Source organism: Brassica napus, chromosome C5 (genome assembly GCF_020379485.1).
Source record: "Brassica napus cultivar Da-Ae chromosome C5, Da-Ae, whole genome shotgun sequence".
NCBI lineage: Eukaryota > Viridiplantae > Streptophyta > Magnoliopsida > Brassicales > Brassicaceae > Brassica > Brassica napus.
Window position 1 is genome coordinate 15,517,779 of NC_063448.1, and position 19,600 is coordinate 15,537,378.

The 19,600-nt window shown below is 37.4% G+C and overlaps 4 protein-coding genes and 1 pseudogene across 4 annotated transcripts; 3 read left to right on the forward strand and 2 right to left on the reverse strand.

The window, feature by feature from the left end:
• Positions 1 to 2,007: 2,007 nt before the first annotated feature.
• Positions 2,008 to 3,964, forward strand: LOC106398749 (annotated as a pseudogene).
• On the reverse strand, positions 3,931 to 5,834 carry LOC106400799 (NADPH-dependent alkenal/one oxidoreductase, chloroplastic-like). The gene is made up of 4 exons (XM_013841194.3): positions 5,129 to 5,834; positions 4,653 to 4,976; positions 4,416 to 4,575; positions 3,931 to 4,322 (listed from the first exon to the last, which is right to left on the reverse strand). Exons 1-4 carry the CDS (start codon positions 5,534 to 5,536, stop codon positions 4,057 to 4,059), a joined length of 1,158 nt encoding a protein of 385 aa, XP_013696648.1. The 5' UTR covers positions 5,537 to 5,834; the 3' UTR covers positions 3,931 to 4,056.
• Positions 5,835 to 6,413: 579 nt separating this feature from the next.
• LOC106400801 (uncharacterized protein At4g28440-like) lies at positions 6,414 to 7,587 on the forward strand. The gene is made up of 3 exons (XM_013841197.3): positions 6,414 to 6,573; positions 6,747 to 6,986; positions 7,121 to 7,587. The coding sequence occupies exons 2-3, from the start codon at positions 6,764 to 6,766 to the stop codon at positions 7,306 to 7,308; spliced, it is 411 nt and encodes a 136-aa protein (XP_013696651.1). The 5' UTR covers positions 6,414 to 6,573; positions 6,747 to 6,763; the 3' UTR covers positions 7,309 to 7,587.
• Positions 7,588 to 8,546: 959 nt separating this feature from the next.
• LOC125587800 lies at positions 8,547 to 10,633 on the forward strand. The gene is made up of 4 exons (XM_048758992.1): positions 8,547 to 9,331; positions 9,424 to 9,609; positions 9,731 to 9,822; positions 9,907 to 10,633. Exons 1-4 carry the CDS (start codon positions 8,633 to 8,635, stop codon positions 10,481 to 10,483), a joined length of 1,554 nt encoding a protein of 517 aa, XP_048614949.1. The 5' UTR covers positions 8,547 to 8,632; the 3' UTR covers positions 10,484 to 10,633.
• A 6-nt stretch (positions 10,634 to 10,639) lies between these two features.
• Positions 10,640 to 13,720, reverse strand: LOC106397452 (aldehyde dehydrogenase family 2 member B7, mitochondrial). The gene is made up of 11 exons (XM_013838035.3): positions 13,469 to 13,720; positions 13,117 to 13,251; positions 12,840 to 12,982; positions 12,589 to 12,742; positions 12,271 to 12,500; positions 12,083 to 12,172; positions 11,795 to 11,968; positions 11,566 to 11,703; positions 11,331 to 11,468; positions 11,191 to 11,252; positions 10,640 to 11,100 (listed from the first exon to the last, which is right to left on the reverse strand). Exons 1-11 carry the CDS (start codon positions 13,539 to 13,541, stop codon positions 10,827 to 10,829), a joined length of 1,611 nt encoding a protein of 536 aa, XP_013693489.2. The 5' UTR covers positions 13,542 to 13,720; the 3' UTR covers positions 10,640 to 10,826.
• Between the last annotated feature and the right edge of the window lie 5,880 nt (positions 13,721 to 19,600).

Here is a 19,600-nt window from a genome sequence, read left to right on the forward strand (position 1 = left end):
ACAAAAGAGTCCATCATCCATATACGCAGAACCAGTCGTAACAGTAATTCCAATACTTATTTTTCACAATTATCAAATGGTTATAGTTTGGTGGTTAAAAGTATTTTAAATGCTCGTTTTAGTAAGTTTGAATTCGCTTACTCTGATTTTAACGATTTTGGCTACTGCATAAATGCCTTCAACTAAAACAAACCCAGATTTTTAATGTATTGGATTGACTAGCTGGATTTTCCCTAAAAGACATGTAAATCAATACATATATGAAGTGTTTTAGATTTAAAAAGTTACGTTTACGAAAATAATAGTAGTTTATTTCCTTTTGCAACGTGATCCACCAGCCAACGTTAGTTGACTTATCCAGTCATATCCGTTGGCCTGAATAAAAACAAATTGTTACTTTTGTCTATTTTTGTTAAATTACTTTTTTTTTCTTTTACGTTATCCCTTTACCGATGATTAATTCTTATTGAATTCACCGATACTTATCTTTTCTGCCATGACTATTGTTAATCTTATTACTTGTTTTTAACGTGGTAATTGCAATATGGGAAGATAAAAAATGTTAAGAATAGAAAGAGATATTATTAAGAATTTGGCACTACTTGCAAACCATTATTAAAATACCGTTTTCTCCCTTCTTCAAATTAATATTTTTTTCCTTATCTTTACTCCTGCAATTAATTGACAAAATCAGAGCAATGAGCTTCGGTTTATATCCAAAAGTATAGATGGAAAAAATGTTAAGAAGAACGACACAAAAGAATGTTGGTTCTTCGAGTCTAGTGAAAAATTGCTGGAATAAAACAAAGTTTTACCGTGAATTAGATCTTATTGTTCGATAGAGCAGAGGTTTTAAATGTTTCGTGCTTTCCACAAGACTACTCTATCTCACAATGTTTTTCTTTTCTTTTTCACTTGGGTACCATAAAGTTTTTGGAAAACACTATACAGTCTACAACATCGAAATTTCCAAACTTTCATAGCTAAGAAAGGCGTCATTTGTGCAGGAGATTTATCTCAATGTGGCTGGACCTTTTGAACGAAAAAAATACTAAACGCAAGGAATGAAAACTTTTGACGTTAAATTACTGGCTTTCTTCATAAATAATTTTTTTTATAAATTGATAATATTATCTGTCTTACTTGACAATTCTATAATAGCTAGCATCTTCATAATTCTGATATTGATTCATCTCAAGTACCACTCGATTGAGTTCTCGATTTTAGTTGGTCTTGGTCCTCTACCATGATATATATTATCTATATATCCCTACGTAGATCGAGACTTACCTAGTTTTCATTGACGAAAAGGTAAAAGTGATTGAATATCAAGACCAACTAATACTGTACAGGAGAAAAAATGATGAATTCACCACTGGCGTCTATTTTCCTTCTTCTCAAAAAACAAAATATTATAATTTGGAGGTTTTTGTTTCCTCCATGCTAAATTGTATATTTTTCATAATTACATTGTTTTGCTTTAATAAGCGTCTATCCCAAAAAGTTATGTTTTATAATAATCCCTCTATGACAAGTGGAAAGCATATAAAATTTTGCCGCGTAATGAAATGTCACTGATCTCCGGCTATAAGTAATGGAGTATAGACCATCTCTTTAGATAAGCAAGTAAAACTTTTTCAAGTATCACTCTCTCTAGATCGTTTGTTATCAAAAGCGCCTCCCAAGGTCCGCCTACAAACTAAATATTCATTAGTGTTTGTTCTATAGATTCGATTGACCATAATTATGATCTATGTTTCTGTTTCACCTTTGTCTAAATTAAAACGTTGTTAGTTAGTTTTCGTTCCTTCGGTTGTGATAGTGTTAACTCCGTAGTTACAAAGTCATTCCTTCTCTTTATTTTCTCACTTGTTCAAAAATAGGAACAAAATCAACTAATCTATTTCGATTCTTATCGCATTAACACATGCTTATAGTATTAGTTCTCCAAAACGTTTTCTTGTATTTTCTTATCTAAAGTCTTTATTTTTTTGGTCTTAGAAACGAAAGGAAATGTTGACGGAGACGTATGAAGATGCCCTTAAAAAACTAGGAGGGCTTCTCAGGTACACACTCTCTCTCTCTCTCTCTCTCTCTCTCTCTTTCTCTCCCAAAGCAGATCTAGAATTTTGGATTTTACAGTTTGTGGAATGATCATTTTGGCTCCCATATATACCTTGATTATTAATTATTTTGTATAGATAACCTACAGTTTGTCTTCTATATTTTGTTTGATATTAAAACGTTAACTGCAGTAAGAAATCGGATCTCGGGAAAGTGGCGGCCTCAAAGATCAAGAAGTTAACGGTTGAGCTAGAGGAACTTGATTCCAACAAATCATCAGATGCAGTAGAGCGAATCAAATCCGGATTTATCCATTTCAAGACTCACAAGTATCTGTACGTTTACTTCCTAGTTCCGTATCCGTCTATTTCATTGTACTTTTAATATTGATAAAACTTCACTTTTCCCCAACATTTAATAATAGTGCTTATAAAGTTAAATACTTATGTTAATCTAGTTACATTCTCAAAAGGGCATTAGACAAAAAGGTTTATTTTAAGTTTTCTGGATGTTTATAAACGTGTGTCTTGGTTAAATAAAAGCTCGAGTCTTCAACTTGATGATTAAATGTATAATTTTATGTATTGGTTTCATCAATTTTCAGGAAGAAGCCATCTCTGTACAATGCACTTGCCAAAGGCCAGAGCCCCAAGGTTTAGATTTTGCCAATCTATTTTATTATTTTTCTCCTTTAGCGTGGTTTCCGTTTCTAGCTTCATTTCACTCTTAAGTGGCCAAAAAGGGTATGAAACAGAAGATAAGGTTTAATCCAATAATGACTAGTGGTGATGATACTATAGAACACACGCAAATAAAAAACTAAAAACCCTAAAACTATTAAGACAACTTGAAAGAGATCATTTTAACAATGTGAATTTTTTTTTTTTTTTTTGCAGTTTCTGGTGTTTGCTTGTTCGATCGGATTCACGAGTTAGCCCTACTCAGATCTTGAATTTCAAACCTGGGGAAGCATTTGTCGTTAGAAACATTGCAAACATGGTGCCACCTTTTGACAAGGTTCGTCCTAACTAAAAAAAATTATGTACATGTCCCTCTAGTTACATAACATCACAAGTTGTTAGTGACTAAATAACTAAACTAATAACACTAAGCTTTGGAAACTTGCAGACGCAACACTCTGGTGTTGGTGCAGCCCTTGAATTTCCAGTTACAGCCCTCAACGTACGTAGTTAATTAATTAATCGTTACTTAGAGGGATATCATGTCCATTGAAGATGATGTTGTTAATTAATCGTTACTCTGGTGATTGGTCACAGCCGTTGTGGTGGAATAAAGGGACTCATGTCCATTGAAGATGATGCTGCTCCTTCTAAGAAGTAACTAATCTCAAAACGCTAATATAATCAATATCATGATCAAGCATGAGACAGTTTCTTGGTGATTGGTTCACTAATTTTATTGAAATTCTTTATAATGGCAGCGTCTTCATAGATAACTGGGTCCAGATCGGCACACCGGCAAAGAACATGGTCAAGCAGGACATCTGAGCTTCAACGATCAGTGTAGCTACTGTGAGAAGGTAGTTAATAAGAAAAAGACACAATCTTTGCTCCGTTTCTCTGTCTTAATTTGAAGGTAAAAGCTGAGATTGTCTTTGGATTTCCAGGAAGCCGTGAACGTGTCCTTAGGGAATCTGTTGTCTTACCCATTTGTGAAAGAGCGAGTGGTGAAGAACAAGCTCGCCTTAAGAGGAGCTCACTACGATTTCGTGAAAGGAACGTTTGATCTCTGGGAACTCGACTTCAAGACCACCCCTGCTTTTTCCTTTTCTTAAAACATTCCTACTCATGTTTTCTCTATGTTTACTACTTTTGTGTCTTCTCTAGTCTCGTTTGATCTCTGTAATGAAAAAGCTATAAATAGCATTTTAGTTTCCATATTCATATGAGTTTATAACTCAAAACCCTCTACAACGACTTTTGACGCTTGTTTAATTAGCTTAACATATAAATAAGGCTACACTTAAGCAACTCAAGGGATAGGATATACAACGACCTTCCCTGTGGCATGGTTCGTTTCTAGGTATGAGAAAGCATCAGCCACACGTGAGAATGGAAAAGGTCCTTTGGGATCAACCACAGGCTTCACCTTCCCACTCTCAATGTATGGATTCAGTTTCTTCAGAACATCGCCGTTAGATGTCACAACGAATCTGAAACCAGGAGGCGTGACGGCTCCGGTCAAGGCCACAACTTTCCCTCCTTCCTTTATCACCTTCACCGCCTTATCACACATCCCTTTTTGACAAAACAAAACAAAAAAAACAGTGTTCTTGATTACTTGTACAAGAAACTACATTCATGTGTTATTTTGTTTTCGTGTTTGCTTACCAATGGCGTCAAAGACGACATCGAATCTCTCAGTCAAGTCTTCAATGTTCTCCTTGGTGTAATCAATAGCTAAATCAGCACCTAAGCTTCTCACCAGCTCTAGCTTCCCGGTGCTCGCTGTTGCAGCCACCTTCGAAGCTCCGTAGACGTGCTTCGCAAGCTGTGTTCCATATACGAAACGTGAGGGAATCAATCAAGAACCATTGAGAAACGAGAATTGGTTTTTTTTTTTTTAACCTGAATCGCAAGGCTTCCTACTCCTCCGGCGCCGTTGAGAACGAGAATTGATTTCCCGGCGGAGAACTCCGTCCTAACGAGACCTTCGTCGGCGGTTTCAATAGCAAGCGGAAGCCCCGCGGCTTGAGCGAAATCGATGTTTTTAGGCTTTAAGGCTAAAAGCTTCTCTTCCACGGCCGTGTACTCCGCCAGAGAGCCGGATTGCTTCGGTCCTTCCAACGCTTTCTCGCTCACGTTTGCGTATACTTCGTCTCCTTGTTTGAAGTCTTTCACCGCGCTTCCCACCTTCACCACTACTCCTGCGACGTCGTATCCAGGAACCGTCTGCTCCAGTCCAACAACGAAAATTCAAAATAAGAATCTGAAATCTTCTTCTATGCCCGCGAGCAGGGCCGGCCCATGAAGCAAATGTCAAAAAGCCCATCCAAGTTAAATTAATTTTCAGTTTTTATTGGAGAGATATTTCTTAAATTTACCGGGAGAGGCGAATCGGTGGCTTTGAACTTTCCTTGCCGTCTCTTTGCGTCGACGGGATTAAGAGCCGCCGCAACAACTTTGATCAATACCTGATCATCGTTAACCACCGGAACAGCAATGTTGCTCTCTACCTTCAGAACATCCACTCCGCCGTATTCACTGTACACCCAAGCCTTCATCTCGCTTGGAATTGAAGTATCCGCCGCGACGTTAACTGCCGCTGAAGCGCTCTGATTGCTCGCGGATATCCTCAGTAATGACTTCCCGATGGTTTGCACGCCGGATTTGAATCCTACTCTGTTTAATCGGAAAACTGACGGTTTTGCGAGAGAACAATGACGGAGAGGAGGTGTCTCGCGGCGAAGCGCGGGAGTTGTGGCGGTGGTTGTTGCAAGCGCAGTGTTCATTTTTCAGTCTACCGCTAATTTCACGAAACGGCTTATCTCTTTCGCTTCCTCTGCTTTTTATTCGAATTCAATCAACTACCATGTCTCGTGGCGTTCTCTGATTGGTCACTGTTTTCTGTGGTTGTCGTTTTAATCTTTTAATAAGAAAAGTTGTGGCGTTTCTGTATCCGGATATTCGAGAACCATAACGAATTCAAACGGCGGGTAGTCTGTCTTCTCATTACGAGACCGTTGCTGTTTTCAATATTATAAGCAAAAAGAACGTGTCGTTTTTGTTTCATCAATATATAAATTGGGCTGTAAATATTAGTTGGGCTCAATGTTTTGAAAACAAGACCGACCGGTCAGACCTTGACTCGACCTTTTAACCAGTTCCGAAATTGTAGTAAAAACCGAAATTGAGTTAAACCGGTAAACTCAGTCAAAAACCGACGAAATTCGCTAAAAACGGTGACCCGATTCGATATTAAAATCCTGTTTTCTCAAATTTAAGTTAAAAATATAAAAAAAAACTGCAAATTTAAAAAATATTTCATTAAAAAAATTCATATTGTTTTTCAAATATCTAAATAAATTATTTTTCATTATATTTAATATTATTTTTCAAGTTTTAAATTTTCTTTTTATATCATTTTTAGATTCTATCAATGATATACATTTTATAAAAATAGTTTATATAATTATACATATATAGTTATTTAATCTAAAATTAAAATTTAATAACTTGGTTGAACCGGTCCGACCATTAACCTAACTACAATGCCGAATCAATGTTTGATCCGGTTTTCAAAACGTTGGTTGGGCTTGACAGGCCGATCAATTGAAACGGACATAAAAATCGAGTACGAACGTTCACCTAGGCACGATGATGATCGATCATACAACCGCGCACAAAGAAGCACGATGTGTACACGTGGATGACCGAGCTTAAAAACCGACCGTCCGTTTCCTCACACGCCCTGAATTCATTTTCATCGAATGTGACGTGAATCAGATCTATCTCTATCCTGTCGTCTCAACCTTCGAACAATCCAAAGGTAAGTGCCAGGAACTACATGCATTGCTCCTAGTTATTGCTATATTCTGAAGTGATCTCATGTTCCTTCATTGATCAGTTTATTTTCATAACTTTTGTGTCTTGTTGCTCAATTTATTATCTAAACTGGATCATTTGGATTGGTAAGAACTTGTGTTTTTTGTTTCATTACAGGCTCTTCTTATTGAAAAATGGCAGACACGAAACCCGGGTTGAGAAAGCCAGCTTTCACTAAGGTTGATCAGCTGCGTCCTGGGACTAGCGGACACAATGTCACCGTTAAGATCGTTAGCACCAAGATGGTGTTACAGAAAGGTCCCGGAGGTGGTCCTCAGGCTCGCCAGATGCGCATTTCTGAATGCGTTGTCGGAGACGAGACTGGGATTGTTGTCTTCACCGCAAGAAATGACCAAGGTACTTATCTTAGAGACTGACATTTGTATATGTGCTATTAGTGCTAGGAATGTATGTGATCCCCGGGCTAGTGAATAATTGAACTGTTACATGTTATCTTGATTTTGGTTATGTAAACTTGTTTTTCTGTGTAGTGGACTTAATGAAAGAAGGAACCACTGTAACTCTACGCAATGCAAAAATCGACATGTATAAAGGATCAATGAGGCTAGCTGTAGACAAGTGGGGTCGCGTTGAAGTCACAGAGCCTGCCAGCTTCAAAGTTAAAGAAGACACCAACATGTCCCTTATCGAGTATGAGCTTGTCAATGCTGTCGAATGAGTGACAAAAATACTCGAAATACTTCTGTTTTCCCGGCTAGAGAAACTGATGATCAGTGTTAATAAAGGAAGTAAATCGTAGCTGTTGATGTTGGCGTTACAGTTAACCTAATAACTCTATCTTGCACAAAGCTATGAAAGACTGATAATGCCTCTATAAAAGTGAATGCAGGGCTTTGTGGGTTAAGTTGCTTTGATTTGGGATTTTGTTACAGCCTTTGTTTTGCAATGTCAACATAATTGTTAAGACTTATGTGCAATATTATTGTTATTCTAGACAGGGAGAGAATGTTCTACAGAGACCACACCGCAGACCACAAGAAAAGATAAAAACATATGTTCTTAGTCAGCGTAGGAACAGGGGTGATCTTGAGCATAGCAAAATGAAACATTAACCTACAATCTTCAAAAAAAAATTAAAAATTTTCACTAAAAACAATCTCCAAAATTGTAAAAAAAATTTTGTTAAAACCTTACAAAAAATATTTATGGCCCTAGCATTTCTGGACGCCGCTGTGTAGGAGCAGACGTTTGGTACACTTCAAAACCTAATAGAAGTCGAGGCAATAAGTTCTCAAGCAGTCAAGCATATACTGTTCGAAGCAAATTGAGCTAAAACCGGTACAAAATGAAATTAACTTGGTTTTTATATGGATTCTTAATTTATTTTATTTTTTTAAAACAAATCGGACTAAACCGAGTTTACGAATGCCAAAATGAACCGAATGATGATATTTCTAAAACTAATATTTGTTGCCGAACATAAAAAAAAAGTCTGTTCAGGGTTGGTCAAAGTTTGAACTACCAGCCACTAACTTTCATGTAAACTACTAATTAAAAAGGTTAGTCAGCCAATCTTTATTTTTCATAACCTGATTGACAGATAGATATAGTTAACCAGTTCACCAAATCTCATCATTATTGTTTACGAGTTGTTCTTGAAACGGATATACTACCAATTGTGCAATTTGTTGAAGAATAAACAGAGTCAACTCATAAAGTAAAGTCAATTGGTAATTAGTCAATAAATGGATCAGAGAAAAGTGTATAAAACCAAGAAGATCCTGCCGATGATTAACTATACTAACTACACAAATCAAATACAATAATACTAGTAATAAAAAAACGATACAATACACAGACCTACCACACCAATTCGACCGTTGCTCACAACGTCCAACAAAAAAAATATATTTTCTTTTATTATTTATTCAAAAACTTGCTTTTATTATCTTCCCCTTCCTCCTTCAAAGTACACTTACCGTTGGCTCTCTGCAAACCAAACCCCATTTCTTGAAATTTTCATCATCTCAATCTCGACAACAATGGCGGCTTTAGCACCTGGAATCCTTCAGAAGCTAATCGACGGTATGAAAACCGGAGTTAAACCGACCAGAGAACACAGAAGCTCTCTACTACAAGTCACAGACATTGTCCCCATCGATCTCGACGAGAAGAATCTCTTACCCAAACAAGGCTTTTTCATAAAAGTCACCGACTCTTCTCACTCCATCTACGTCAGCCTTCCTTCTGACCAAAACGACGTCGTTCTCAGCAACAAGATGCAGCTCGGCCAGTTCATCTACGTCGATAGGCTCGATCCGGGGACCCCTGTTCCGATCGTTCAAGGCGCTAGGCCCATCCCTGGAAGGCATCCTCTGCTCGGGACTCCCGAGCCGTTGATGAGCTGCGCAAGAGGAGGAGGGAAGACTAAGAATGAACGTGGGAGAGGCTCTTGGGATCTGAACGGAGACGTTTTGGTGTTAAAGCCTGCGTCTTTGGATTTTGATCAGTGCACTCCGGCGAAGCAGAGGGTGGTGACGAGAGGGAGGTCACCAGGTGGTGTTAGGTGTTCTTATGGAGGAGGAATTTTGAGAGGAGAGAGTCCTGGTTCGGTGATGAGGAAGAGCTGTGTTGTTGTTCCATCGAGTTCTTCGAAGTTTCCGAGAAGTATAAGTGTTTGCGATAGAGAGACGGCGAAGAGCTTTGTTTCTTCTGCTCTTTTTAGTCCTTTTAAACCCTCTGTATGTGGTGCATTTTGTTCTTGAGTTTCTCTCTCCTTGGCTTGTGCTTAAAAGAGAGAGTTTTAAAAATGGAGTTTTTCTTTTTTTGGCAGGCAAAGACAAGCAACTCACCTCCTCCGAGTGTACGCACTAGACGAGCTACCGCAGCTGCTGCTTTGGTGGAAGATGAAAGAGATGCTCCAAAGTCTACTTCGAAATTGGCTTTTCCAAAGTATAGTAAGATGGAAAAACAAGAGAAGATTTCGACTCTAACTGGAAGACTCAGCACATTGAGCAAGGTGATTCATTTCCCTTTTGCACTAATGTTGATTCATTGTTTGCAGTCAAAGAGTGACAAACTCTTATGTGGTCGTATTTTACCTGTATTTAATAATGTTTTTGGTGATACTATGTGCACAGGAAGCTATGCAGCAGCGAGAGACGGCTCAGAAGATAGCTCTTCAGGCATTAAGAGAAGCTACAGTCACTGAAACAGTTGTTCGTCATCTTAAGTACACAACTGAATCTCTCTTCTGTTATTTTCGTTGTATGATTTTGAGTTTGAAAATGTGATTAAGTTCTTGGGAAAAACACAGGACATTAGCCAACCTGAGCAAATCAGCAAAAGCTGATTGTCCAGCTGGGTGCTTTGAGAAGTTCTTGGAGTTTCACAAGCAGATATCTGAAACCATGACCGAAATAGCGTCCATTGAAGCAGCTAACGAGAATAAATCTGAGGATGGGTCGTCTTCCATACTTAACGAAATCCAGCATAACTCTATTGATCACGAGAAAACAGCATCAAAGAAAAGAACTACTGCCCTGAAGCAGCAGCAGCAAAACCATAAGAAATTGAGATCAAACAATGAGAACAAGAACCCATCAGCATCTCCTCCTCTTTCCGGGTTAGGAAACACAGTTAGGTTGGCTAAAGAGATAGAGAACGAAGCTGCAAACTGGTTCATGGAGTTTATAGAGAAGGCTCTAGAGAAAGGGATGAAGAAGAGTAAAGGAACAGGTGATGCAGATGTTAAGAAGGTTCCACAGTCTTTAATTCTCCGAGTTGTAAACTGGGTGGAAGCAGAACAGTCTGCTGATAACACAAGACGACCAGTACATCCAAAAGCATCACAAATCACTAGAAAGCTCAGAATCAAAATGAAGAATCCTTGAATCATACAAGTGCAGACACTGATATCTTTTTTTTCATATTGTTTCCACTTGTTATAGAGAAATTTGTTCATGGATTCTATTATTGTTAGTCAAGGTTATAAAAAGTAGTTTATTCTCAAATGTCACAGATAAATGATGGATGTTATATCAGTCACAGGAAGAAGAAAAAAGATGAATATATCAAGAAATGTTTTACAAATCACACATTTTTATGTAGCTTCATGTGTAAATGAGCTGAAGATAAATTTATCATCATCATAAGTGTTAAATCCTTTATTAACCAACCTCGGAAAATAAGAATAAGTCCAGCTTATTAAGGGAGAGATACCTGGTTTGGTTTGGTTTAGAGCCAAGCCGGGTTCTTGATGGCAGTGACAACAGCCTTGACTTGCAAGTAATTGTTGAGACTGTAGATACCTTTCTCTCTTCCAATGCCACTCATCTTGTACCCTCCGAATGGAATTGTGGCATCAAACACATCGAAACAGTTTATCCAAACGCTTCCAACCCTGAGCGCTCTCATCAGCCGATTCGCCGTGTCCAGATTATGAGTGAACACTCCAGCAGCTAAACCATACCTAGAGTTGTTAGCCCTGGCAATAACCTCATCCAGATTCCTATGAAACATCAATAGCCATTATTATGGTTTTATCAGAATATGTCAACACATAGATGAGATGTTTGGTTTAGTATTATTAGATCTGTACTTGAATTTAAGTATGGTTTGAACCGGTCCGAAGATCTCGTCTGTTGCTATGAGCATGTCGTCCTGCCAAGTATATTAATGAACTTTTGTAAGAATTTGACGGTAATTGAGTTGTTTAAGGGAAATGTTCTGTTTACTTACTTTGACGTCTGAGAAGACAGTGGGCTGAATGTAGTAACCCTTGGAACCAAACCGGTCACCACCTGCTTGTAAGGTAGCTCCACTCTCAACTCCATGTTTAATGTACTTGAGGATTTTCTTGAACTGCTCCGAGTCCACCTGTTTGGCCCCCAAACAAGTTAAGAATTTCGTAAAGCTGTTTTGTCTTTCACTGAGAGAGTATGGTCACGGTTACATCATGTAATGATTCTTCTACCTGGGGACCTTGCTCAATGCCAGACTTGAAGGGATCTCCAACAGCGCGTTTGATTGCGCGAGCTTTAGCTTTCTCAACAAACTCATCATACACACGTTCATGTACAAACGTACGCGAGCCAGCACAGCAGCATTGTCCCTGCGAGTTAGCCAAAAGAGTTTATCAGGAAGGCATTGATTCAAAAAAAAAAAAAAAGAACAAGTACAGATGTTTTTATGAGTGAAGATACCTGGTTAAAGAACAAAGCGAAATGAGCGAGCTCAACGGCCTGATCCACATCAGCATCTTCACATACAATGAACGGGGACTTGCCTCCAAGCTCAAGAGTCACTGCCTTAAGGTTGCTTTTTGAAGCCAGCTCAAGAATAATCTTTCCCACATCAGTAGAACCGGTGAAAGCAACCTGTAGAGGGCAGAGGATTTATCTAAAATTCTACAGAAGTCAGATCTTTTAAACTATTGAATGTTTTTGATCGCATGGTCACACAAAGATGTTTTCGAGGTTAGTCTTTTAAACCTTATCAATGTCCATGTGACTAGCTATGGCTGCACCAGCTGTAGGACCAAATCCAGACACTATATTCACAACTCCTTCCGGAAGTCCAGCCTGTCAAAGCAGGTAATAGATATTATTAAATGATTTGTAAATGATAATATTTGTACAAAGATTTCAATAAAAGTAAAAAACAAAGAGTACATAGTTACCTCGTGAAGTAGTCTTCCAACAAGAAGAGCGGAGAGAGGAGTTTGCTCAGCCGTCTTGAGGACAACGGTGTTACCGCAAGCCAAAGCTGGTCCAAGTTTCCAAGAAAGCATGAGAAGAGGGAAGTTCCATGGGATGATCTGTCCAGCGACTCCAATAGGCTCATGGAGTGTCTGCACATGGTGTGAACCATCTCCAGGAACCGTCATTCCATGGATCTTGTCTGCCCAACCTGACAAACTCACCAACCCACACAACTCAATAAGATACAAATCATCCCACAATATACATTAGTGATTTTGTCATTGGTTTTCACTCACCAGCATAGTAACGGAACACCCTAGCGAGCATAGGAACTTCAATCTTGGAAGACTGTTCAAAAGGCTTCCCATTGTCCCAAGTCTCAATAGCAGCAATCTCGTCGTTGTGTTTGTCGACCAAGTCAGCGAAGCGAAGTAGTATCTTTGATCTCTCCTGAAGAAAATTATTAATCAAACTAGATAAGTCATTAAACTATATGTTTTGTGATATCTTATAAACACCAAAAGGGAACTCTCTTTTTGTGTTTTACATAAGCTGTCATTCTAGGCCATGGTCCTTCATCAAAGGCCTTGCGTGCAGCCGAAACCGCACGGTTCACGTCTTCCACATCACCTTCAGCCACCTGAGCGATCACTTCTCCAGTTCTTGGATCCAAAGTTGGGAATGTCTTTCCTGCAAACGATCATCATCATTCAATTTAAATGTAACAATCAGGACTCTATATATTTACGCGTTTAAAATGTATTTAAATTTTTTGGACTTGTAACTCAAAACCAATTAGGGTGACCGGACTCAAAATATGTGACCTGAGGCTGCATCAACGAACTTTCCGCCGATTAAGAGCTGTGTGTGCTCTACTTTCACAGGCGGAGTGATCGTGTCTTCGGCTGCAGCGACGTTGCTGTATCCGTAAACTCCTCTGTTCGTGTTGTGGTGTTTGCCTGAAGGATACAAAAAACGAGAGTTGAGATTCATATCAGATCAAGGGTAAAATGGAGAATCAATTAAGCACTATTTCAAAACGAAACATATTGATTTAAGAGTCTCTCGATCGCCGTAGAGACGTTAAGATGTCACATATGAACAGAGCCCGATCGGACTCTGAGAAGCGATCACATACAAAAATGGATCGCATCAGATACATGTATATTTATATACCTCTAAGAGCGAACAGCGAGGGCAAGGACATGAAGGAGCGAGAGAGCATTGAAGATACTCTTCTTGACGCCATTTTTTTGTTTGTTTGCTTCTTCGTCTCTGCAGTGTCTCTCTGAACGATCTGGTAGGCTGAGTATGTTTTCGTTATTTAACAAACATGGAAAGAACCAATTTTCGTAACTAATATTATCGACTTCCACATGTCGACACAAGAAAACGAAACAAGTGTAAAATCTGAACAGAATATTGTTTCCAACACTAATCTTTATATATAAAGCAGACATTTTCCCTTCTTCTGACAATGGCAGGGGGGTTTGCTGCCACGTGTCCTCTTTTATTTTTTCATCAAAATTTATATGTTTGTTATCTTAAAAAATTACCGATAGAACTTGAATAATGCAAAAACTCAGAAAATTAGAATGAATAAGCAAATAACAAAAGAAAACGAAATTTTCGAGTCTGATAGAATTTCTAAGAATTTTAGTTATCTAATCGTTCTCGCATAAAGAATCTTTATATGAAATTTGATAATTATTTTATTGGTCAGTAAAATTCAAGATGAATAAAGAAATAAGTAAAATAATATAAATAATTTTAAATATTTAATTTATGAACAACTAAAAATAATATTAACTTTCACTATTTATTATTTTTTACTATTTTCTATTTTTTAATTTACAAATTAAATATTTATTTCACTATTAAAACTCATAAAATAACTAAACTAAGAAGAAGAAACTAGAGCACAACATATGGTCTAAACCTAAAACCTCCACAACCACAAAAAATGGTAAAATTCCATAATAATACTAACTCGATAAAGGTCCAAAACTGAAAAGAGATTAAGAATGAAGACTAAATTATCTCATCTTACTACATAGTGTTTTAGCTAAAATAATTAGAAGTCAGAAAAAAAAAAGCAAAAAGATAAAATCTGAGACAAAGCAATCCTCCGAACACAAATGTGTGTGATAGAGTACCAACGCAAAGAACCAAAAAAGCAAGTCAGAAGAAAAATAATGACCAAAATGCCAAAGTCAGCACGAAGTAGAAAGACACATGCCTAAAGCCCCAAAAGCCCAGCCACCAGCTAAGAGGTAAGAAGCACCTCACAAATTAAAGCAAGACGCCTATGCCAGCGAAGAACCACAAAACTCTAGATAAAAAGGACCAAATCTCCATGAGATTCACTCCGTACGCCTATACCAAGGGAAACATGGAAAGAAAAGAAACAACTTGAGGGAGCGAGAATTGAAGCCAACCACCGAGAAACCAGAGCTCAAGCTTGATACCATAAACAACCTTCCAAGCCCACCGAGCATACACGGAGGAAAACACTATCCAAACCTAGAGTGGCAAACATGGCAGAAATGAGAGCTACTAGAGATGCGAACAGCAATGAAAACTGCAACGAGATGAGAGAACAACGGGGGAATGGAAAACAAAATGAAATTAGCAAACCGTAGAGCCGTACTCAAGCTATGAAAGAGATAAAAGAAGGTAGATCACAAAAAAAAACAAAATTTTAAAACTAAGACGAGCAGGGACCATCGACGTCAAGCCAACGACAAGGAAAAAACATCAACGACGCCTAAACTCTGACCCAACCCAAGAATATGCAGTCTCCGACATCAGCCAAAATTTAAGGAAGAAGAGGAGCAATCAATATTGACCGAAACAACCTACAATGCAGTGAGAAACAACCGCACAACTTGTAACTCAAAGACCTGACCTACAACAAATATGAGATAATCTCACAGGACAAGACGGACAATAAGAACTCTACTCCAAAACATAACAATCATTCCTGGGAGAAGCACCGGTGAGGTAAACGAAATACAAAGATGGTGATAGGTAAGGTCAAAATATAGAGATATGGCAAAAAACATGTCAAAAAAATAATGTTCAAAATTTTGAAAAGACAATAAAATATAATTTTGACTCTTAAATCGTTAATCTTAGAATCAACAAATATATAAATGCAAAGTTATTGAAATTAAATATGCTTTATATGAGATGCTCACGTCACCACTAACAAATACTATTATATACACGACAACACATTATTGAAAAAACAAACACAAAATATATTAACATATCACTTACTACTACATAATACAGTAAAAATACAAATAATACTTTTAACAAATAAAGACGGCTATATAATTATATCATCCAGAAAACTCATACTTATTAACAATAAAACAATATTCGGCGCGAAGCGCGGACATCCCCTAGTTGTATATAATATCACTTTAATACTATATTTGCAGATGGTACTTTATATCATATTATTTGATCTTGTACCATAATGCTTGGAGTTATAGCCGTAATTCTAAAATCATTGATATGATGACTGTGTTGACAAAGAATTAAAATTGCATATTATTTTTTGTTTCTTCCCTGTAGAAAGATTTTTTGAAGTGTTATATCAATTGGAATTTTTAAGTATATATTCAGGTTAATGGATTGATTAGAAAAAAGTGTTGAAAGTAATTATCTAAAATATCGGTTAAAAAGAAGTATGACCACTAAAACTACACGTTTACTGGCTCACTTGGGTCGGTTTACTGGACCAATCATACTATTAATTATCATTTACTAAACTCGAAAGAAAGAGTAAGAGAAGAGTACTATTTCCCGATTCTCTTACAATTTTGAAAATATGATACAGCTCCCATAAGAGTATATATATTTGAATGGATTTGAGTGGTTCACCTACCACACTAAAATTAGGCTATTCTTTTCTTTTTTAACAACAATAGGCTAAATGGCTAACCAAATTTGACTATGTGAACTTATAAAATTTTTTTTGACTATGTTCACATAGGTATAATTAGATTTCTAGTGAGAAGTTAGAGAGAGATAGGATGATAAATGAGGAGAAATGGGTATTTTGGTTAGATAGTAAATTTGTGGTTTTTCTTTATGTATATATGGGGTAATTTCCCTTAAAATTTCAATCATGATTTTTCTGGATCACAACACTGAGTCGCTGACACAAACAATCTTGGTTTATTTATAGAAAATATCATTTTAACTTTCTTTCTTTCTACTAACTTTTCTATAAAGAGCTTACTATATCATGCTCTTTTCCACAAGATTTTTTTCGCTGATATCATTTTCCTATAAGATTCGTCACCGACAAAGACCACTTTGTTTGTTAAAAACAAAAACTAGGATCATAGGCCGTCCAATTGTTCTTGAACTATGAACAAAGTATGAAACTGAAACAGCATTATTAATGGGTTGGAACTTGTTATCAGGCTAAAAAAACTAGTTTTTGTCTAGAAAATATCATTAAAACTACTCATTCTGTTTCAATTTAAATGTCGTTATGGAAAAAAATTTTCGTTTCAAAATAAGTGTCGTTTTATGATTTCAATGCAACATTTATTAATAAGATTTTTCTATTTATTTTTTAATTGGTTGAAATATGGTTAGGTGTATGGGTAATGATGTTTTTATTTTGAAAATGTACAAATTAAACGTTTTCTTAATCCGTGTGCATAAGTCTAAAACGACAAATAAAGTGAAACGAGGGAGTATAAATTAAAGGTATTCAACCCATCACAAAATAGATTATTAAAATATGAATGAGTAGACAGTTTTTAATAAAGTAAAAGTTACTAATATAATGGACTAAACTCTGCCATGCCATCATCAATTTGGACGGCATAAAGAAATCTCTAATCATATTCCATAATTTAATATAAAACAGAAATTGGAGAAAAAAAATATTTCAATCATTTTATTTTTTACTTTATAAATGAAATAATCATTTTTTTCATAAATGAAATAATCATTTTTTATTCCATAAATGAAATAATCATTTTTTTTCATAAATGAAATAATTATTTTATTTTCTGTTCAGCGCTCTCTTTTCAGTATAATTTTTTGAATAGAGTTAGAGTAAACTCAGCTCTATTATAAAATTACTCACTACATTGTGGAATAAAAATGGAGTTTTGTAGTGGAAATGTTGTAAACTGTGTTTAACTAGGAGATAACGAGCCTTGTTGAATATATTGGCAACATAACCAAAAATCATATATAAGCATACAAAATTTATATACTACAACATTTTTTAAATCGAATCTTATTTTGTTCATTTTTATGTAAGAATTTGAAATAAGTTTAGCATTGGCAGTTCAATAGTTGTGTGTTATGACAAGTAAATCATCAAACCGTCAGCAGAAACACTTACAGTTAGCATATAAACTATAATGAGTTATGCACTATCGAAAACATTCCTCGTAGGAATAAGTTTAGTTCTGACCATATAAGTTTGTGGATCCTGTTTTTAGATAAATACTTATACTAGATCCAAATCTATATAAGAGATAAGGACATATTGTTATAGATAAGTCCAAGTAGATATGAGAAGATCTCAATATCGTGTTGTATATATATGATGTAACGTGATACGAAGTAAAGAACAAGTTATTATTCAAGTCTTTCTCTTGTCTTTCATGGTATCAGAGCCAGAAGAAAATCAAGTAAATTTCTTTGTTGGTATTTGACAAGAGAAGAAGATATGAGTGGAAAAGATCTAGTGAGTTCATCAACTTCTGATCATGAAGGAAGAATGTCCCCGTATTATCTTGCACCTGCGGACAATCCAGCAACTTCGATCTCTCATGTGGTGCTCACAGGGGAGAACTATGCTGAGTGGGCGTTAGAACTCGAAAACGCCTTGCGTGCCAAGCGAAAAATAGGGTTTGTCAATGGAAGCTTGAAGATTCCAGATGAAACGGAGAAGCCGGTGGAAGCTGAGATGTGGAGAACAGTGAACTCCATGATCGTGGGGTGGATCAGGGCCTCGATCTCTCCGGTGTTGCGATCAACGGTTCCCTTCTCTCCTGATGCGTGCAAGATGTGGTCGGAGCTGAAGAAACGCTTCTCGGTGGGGAGCGCTGTACGTGTACATCAGCTCAAGGCGGAGTTGGCTTCATGTAAACAAGATGGATCCAGTGTTATGGACTATTTTGGAAGATTATCTCAAAAGTGGGAGGAGCTGTTGAGTTGCAAGCCGATTCCTAAGTGTATGTGTGATGCGGCTGACGTGTATGTCAAGGAATATGAAGAGGAAAAGGTTCATCAGTTTCTTATGGGGCTAGATGAAACAAGGTTTAGCAATGTCTGCGCTAACATTATTGGTTTGGAGGTGCTTCCTGATCTTAACTCGACATATCAAAGAATAGTTCGAGAAGAGAAGAGACTTGGGGGAGTGCGTCTTGAAACTAAGGAGGCACCGGTAGGTTTCGTAGCGAAGACAATGCAGAGAGAAGGAGAAGAAGGAGTGGCCAGAGGTCGTAACTCTATCATCTGTGGGAACTGCGGTCGCACCGGGCACGAGAAGAAGGAGTGTTGGCAAATTATTGGCTTTCCGGAGTGGTTTACTGAGAGGAATCAGGCGAGTGGAAGAGGTGGCAGAGGCAGAGGACGAGGAAGAATGAACTCGTAGCGAGCTAATGCAGTGCAAACACCGAGTGCGTCTTCGTCTGGTAATCAAGGATCACAAGTGACACAGCTGAGTGCAGAGCAGTGGGCATCTCTCGCCTCGTTGCTTGAAAGCCAGAAGCCATCACCTATTCCAGACAAGTTAAACGGTATGGTACAAACTGGTGAAGTTATCATTGACACTGGGGCATCACATCACATGACAGGGGATGTTTTCTTACTGAGCAATGTCCGGAGTATTATACCCTGTCCTGTGAGCTTCGCTGATGGGAGTCATGTGATGGCTACCAAGAGTGGTAGTTTGCGGTTGTCGGTGAAACTGACTTTGGAGAATGTTCTCTTTGTCCCAAATTTGAATTGTACTCTGTTGTCTGTGGCAAAAATGGTGTTTATGTTTATCGGGATGTCACTGTAGCGAGAGGACACAGAGTTAAAGCTTCAGAGGATTAGGCTGTGTGGCATCGTCGTCTGGGACATCCTGCTTATGATATTTTGAGATTTTTACCTTTTGTTTCTAGTGTTAAAGACGTTTTGAATAAGTTTGGTGGTTGCGACATTTTTTTTCAATCCAAACAAACAAGAGAAATGTTTTCTAAGAGTCTTAATAAAAGTTCTTCACTTTTCGAGTTGATTCATGTAGACCTTTGGGGTCCTTATAGAGTACCATCT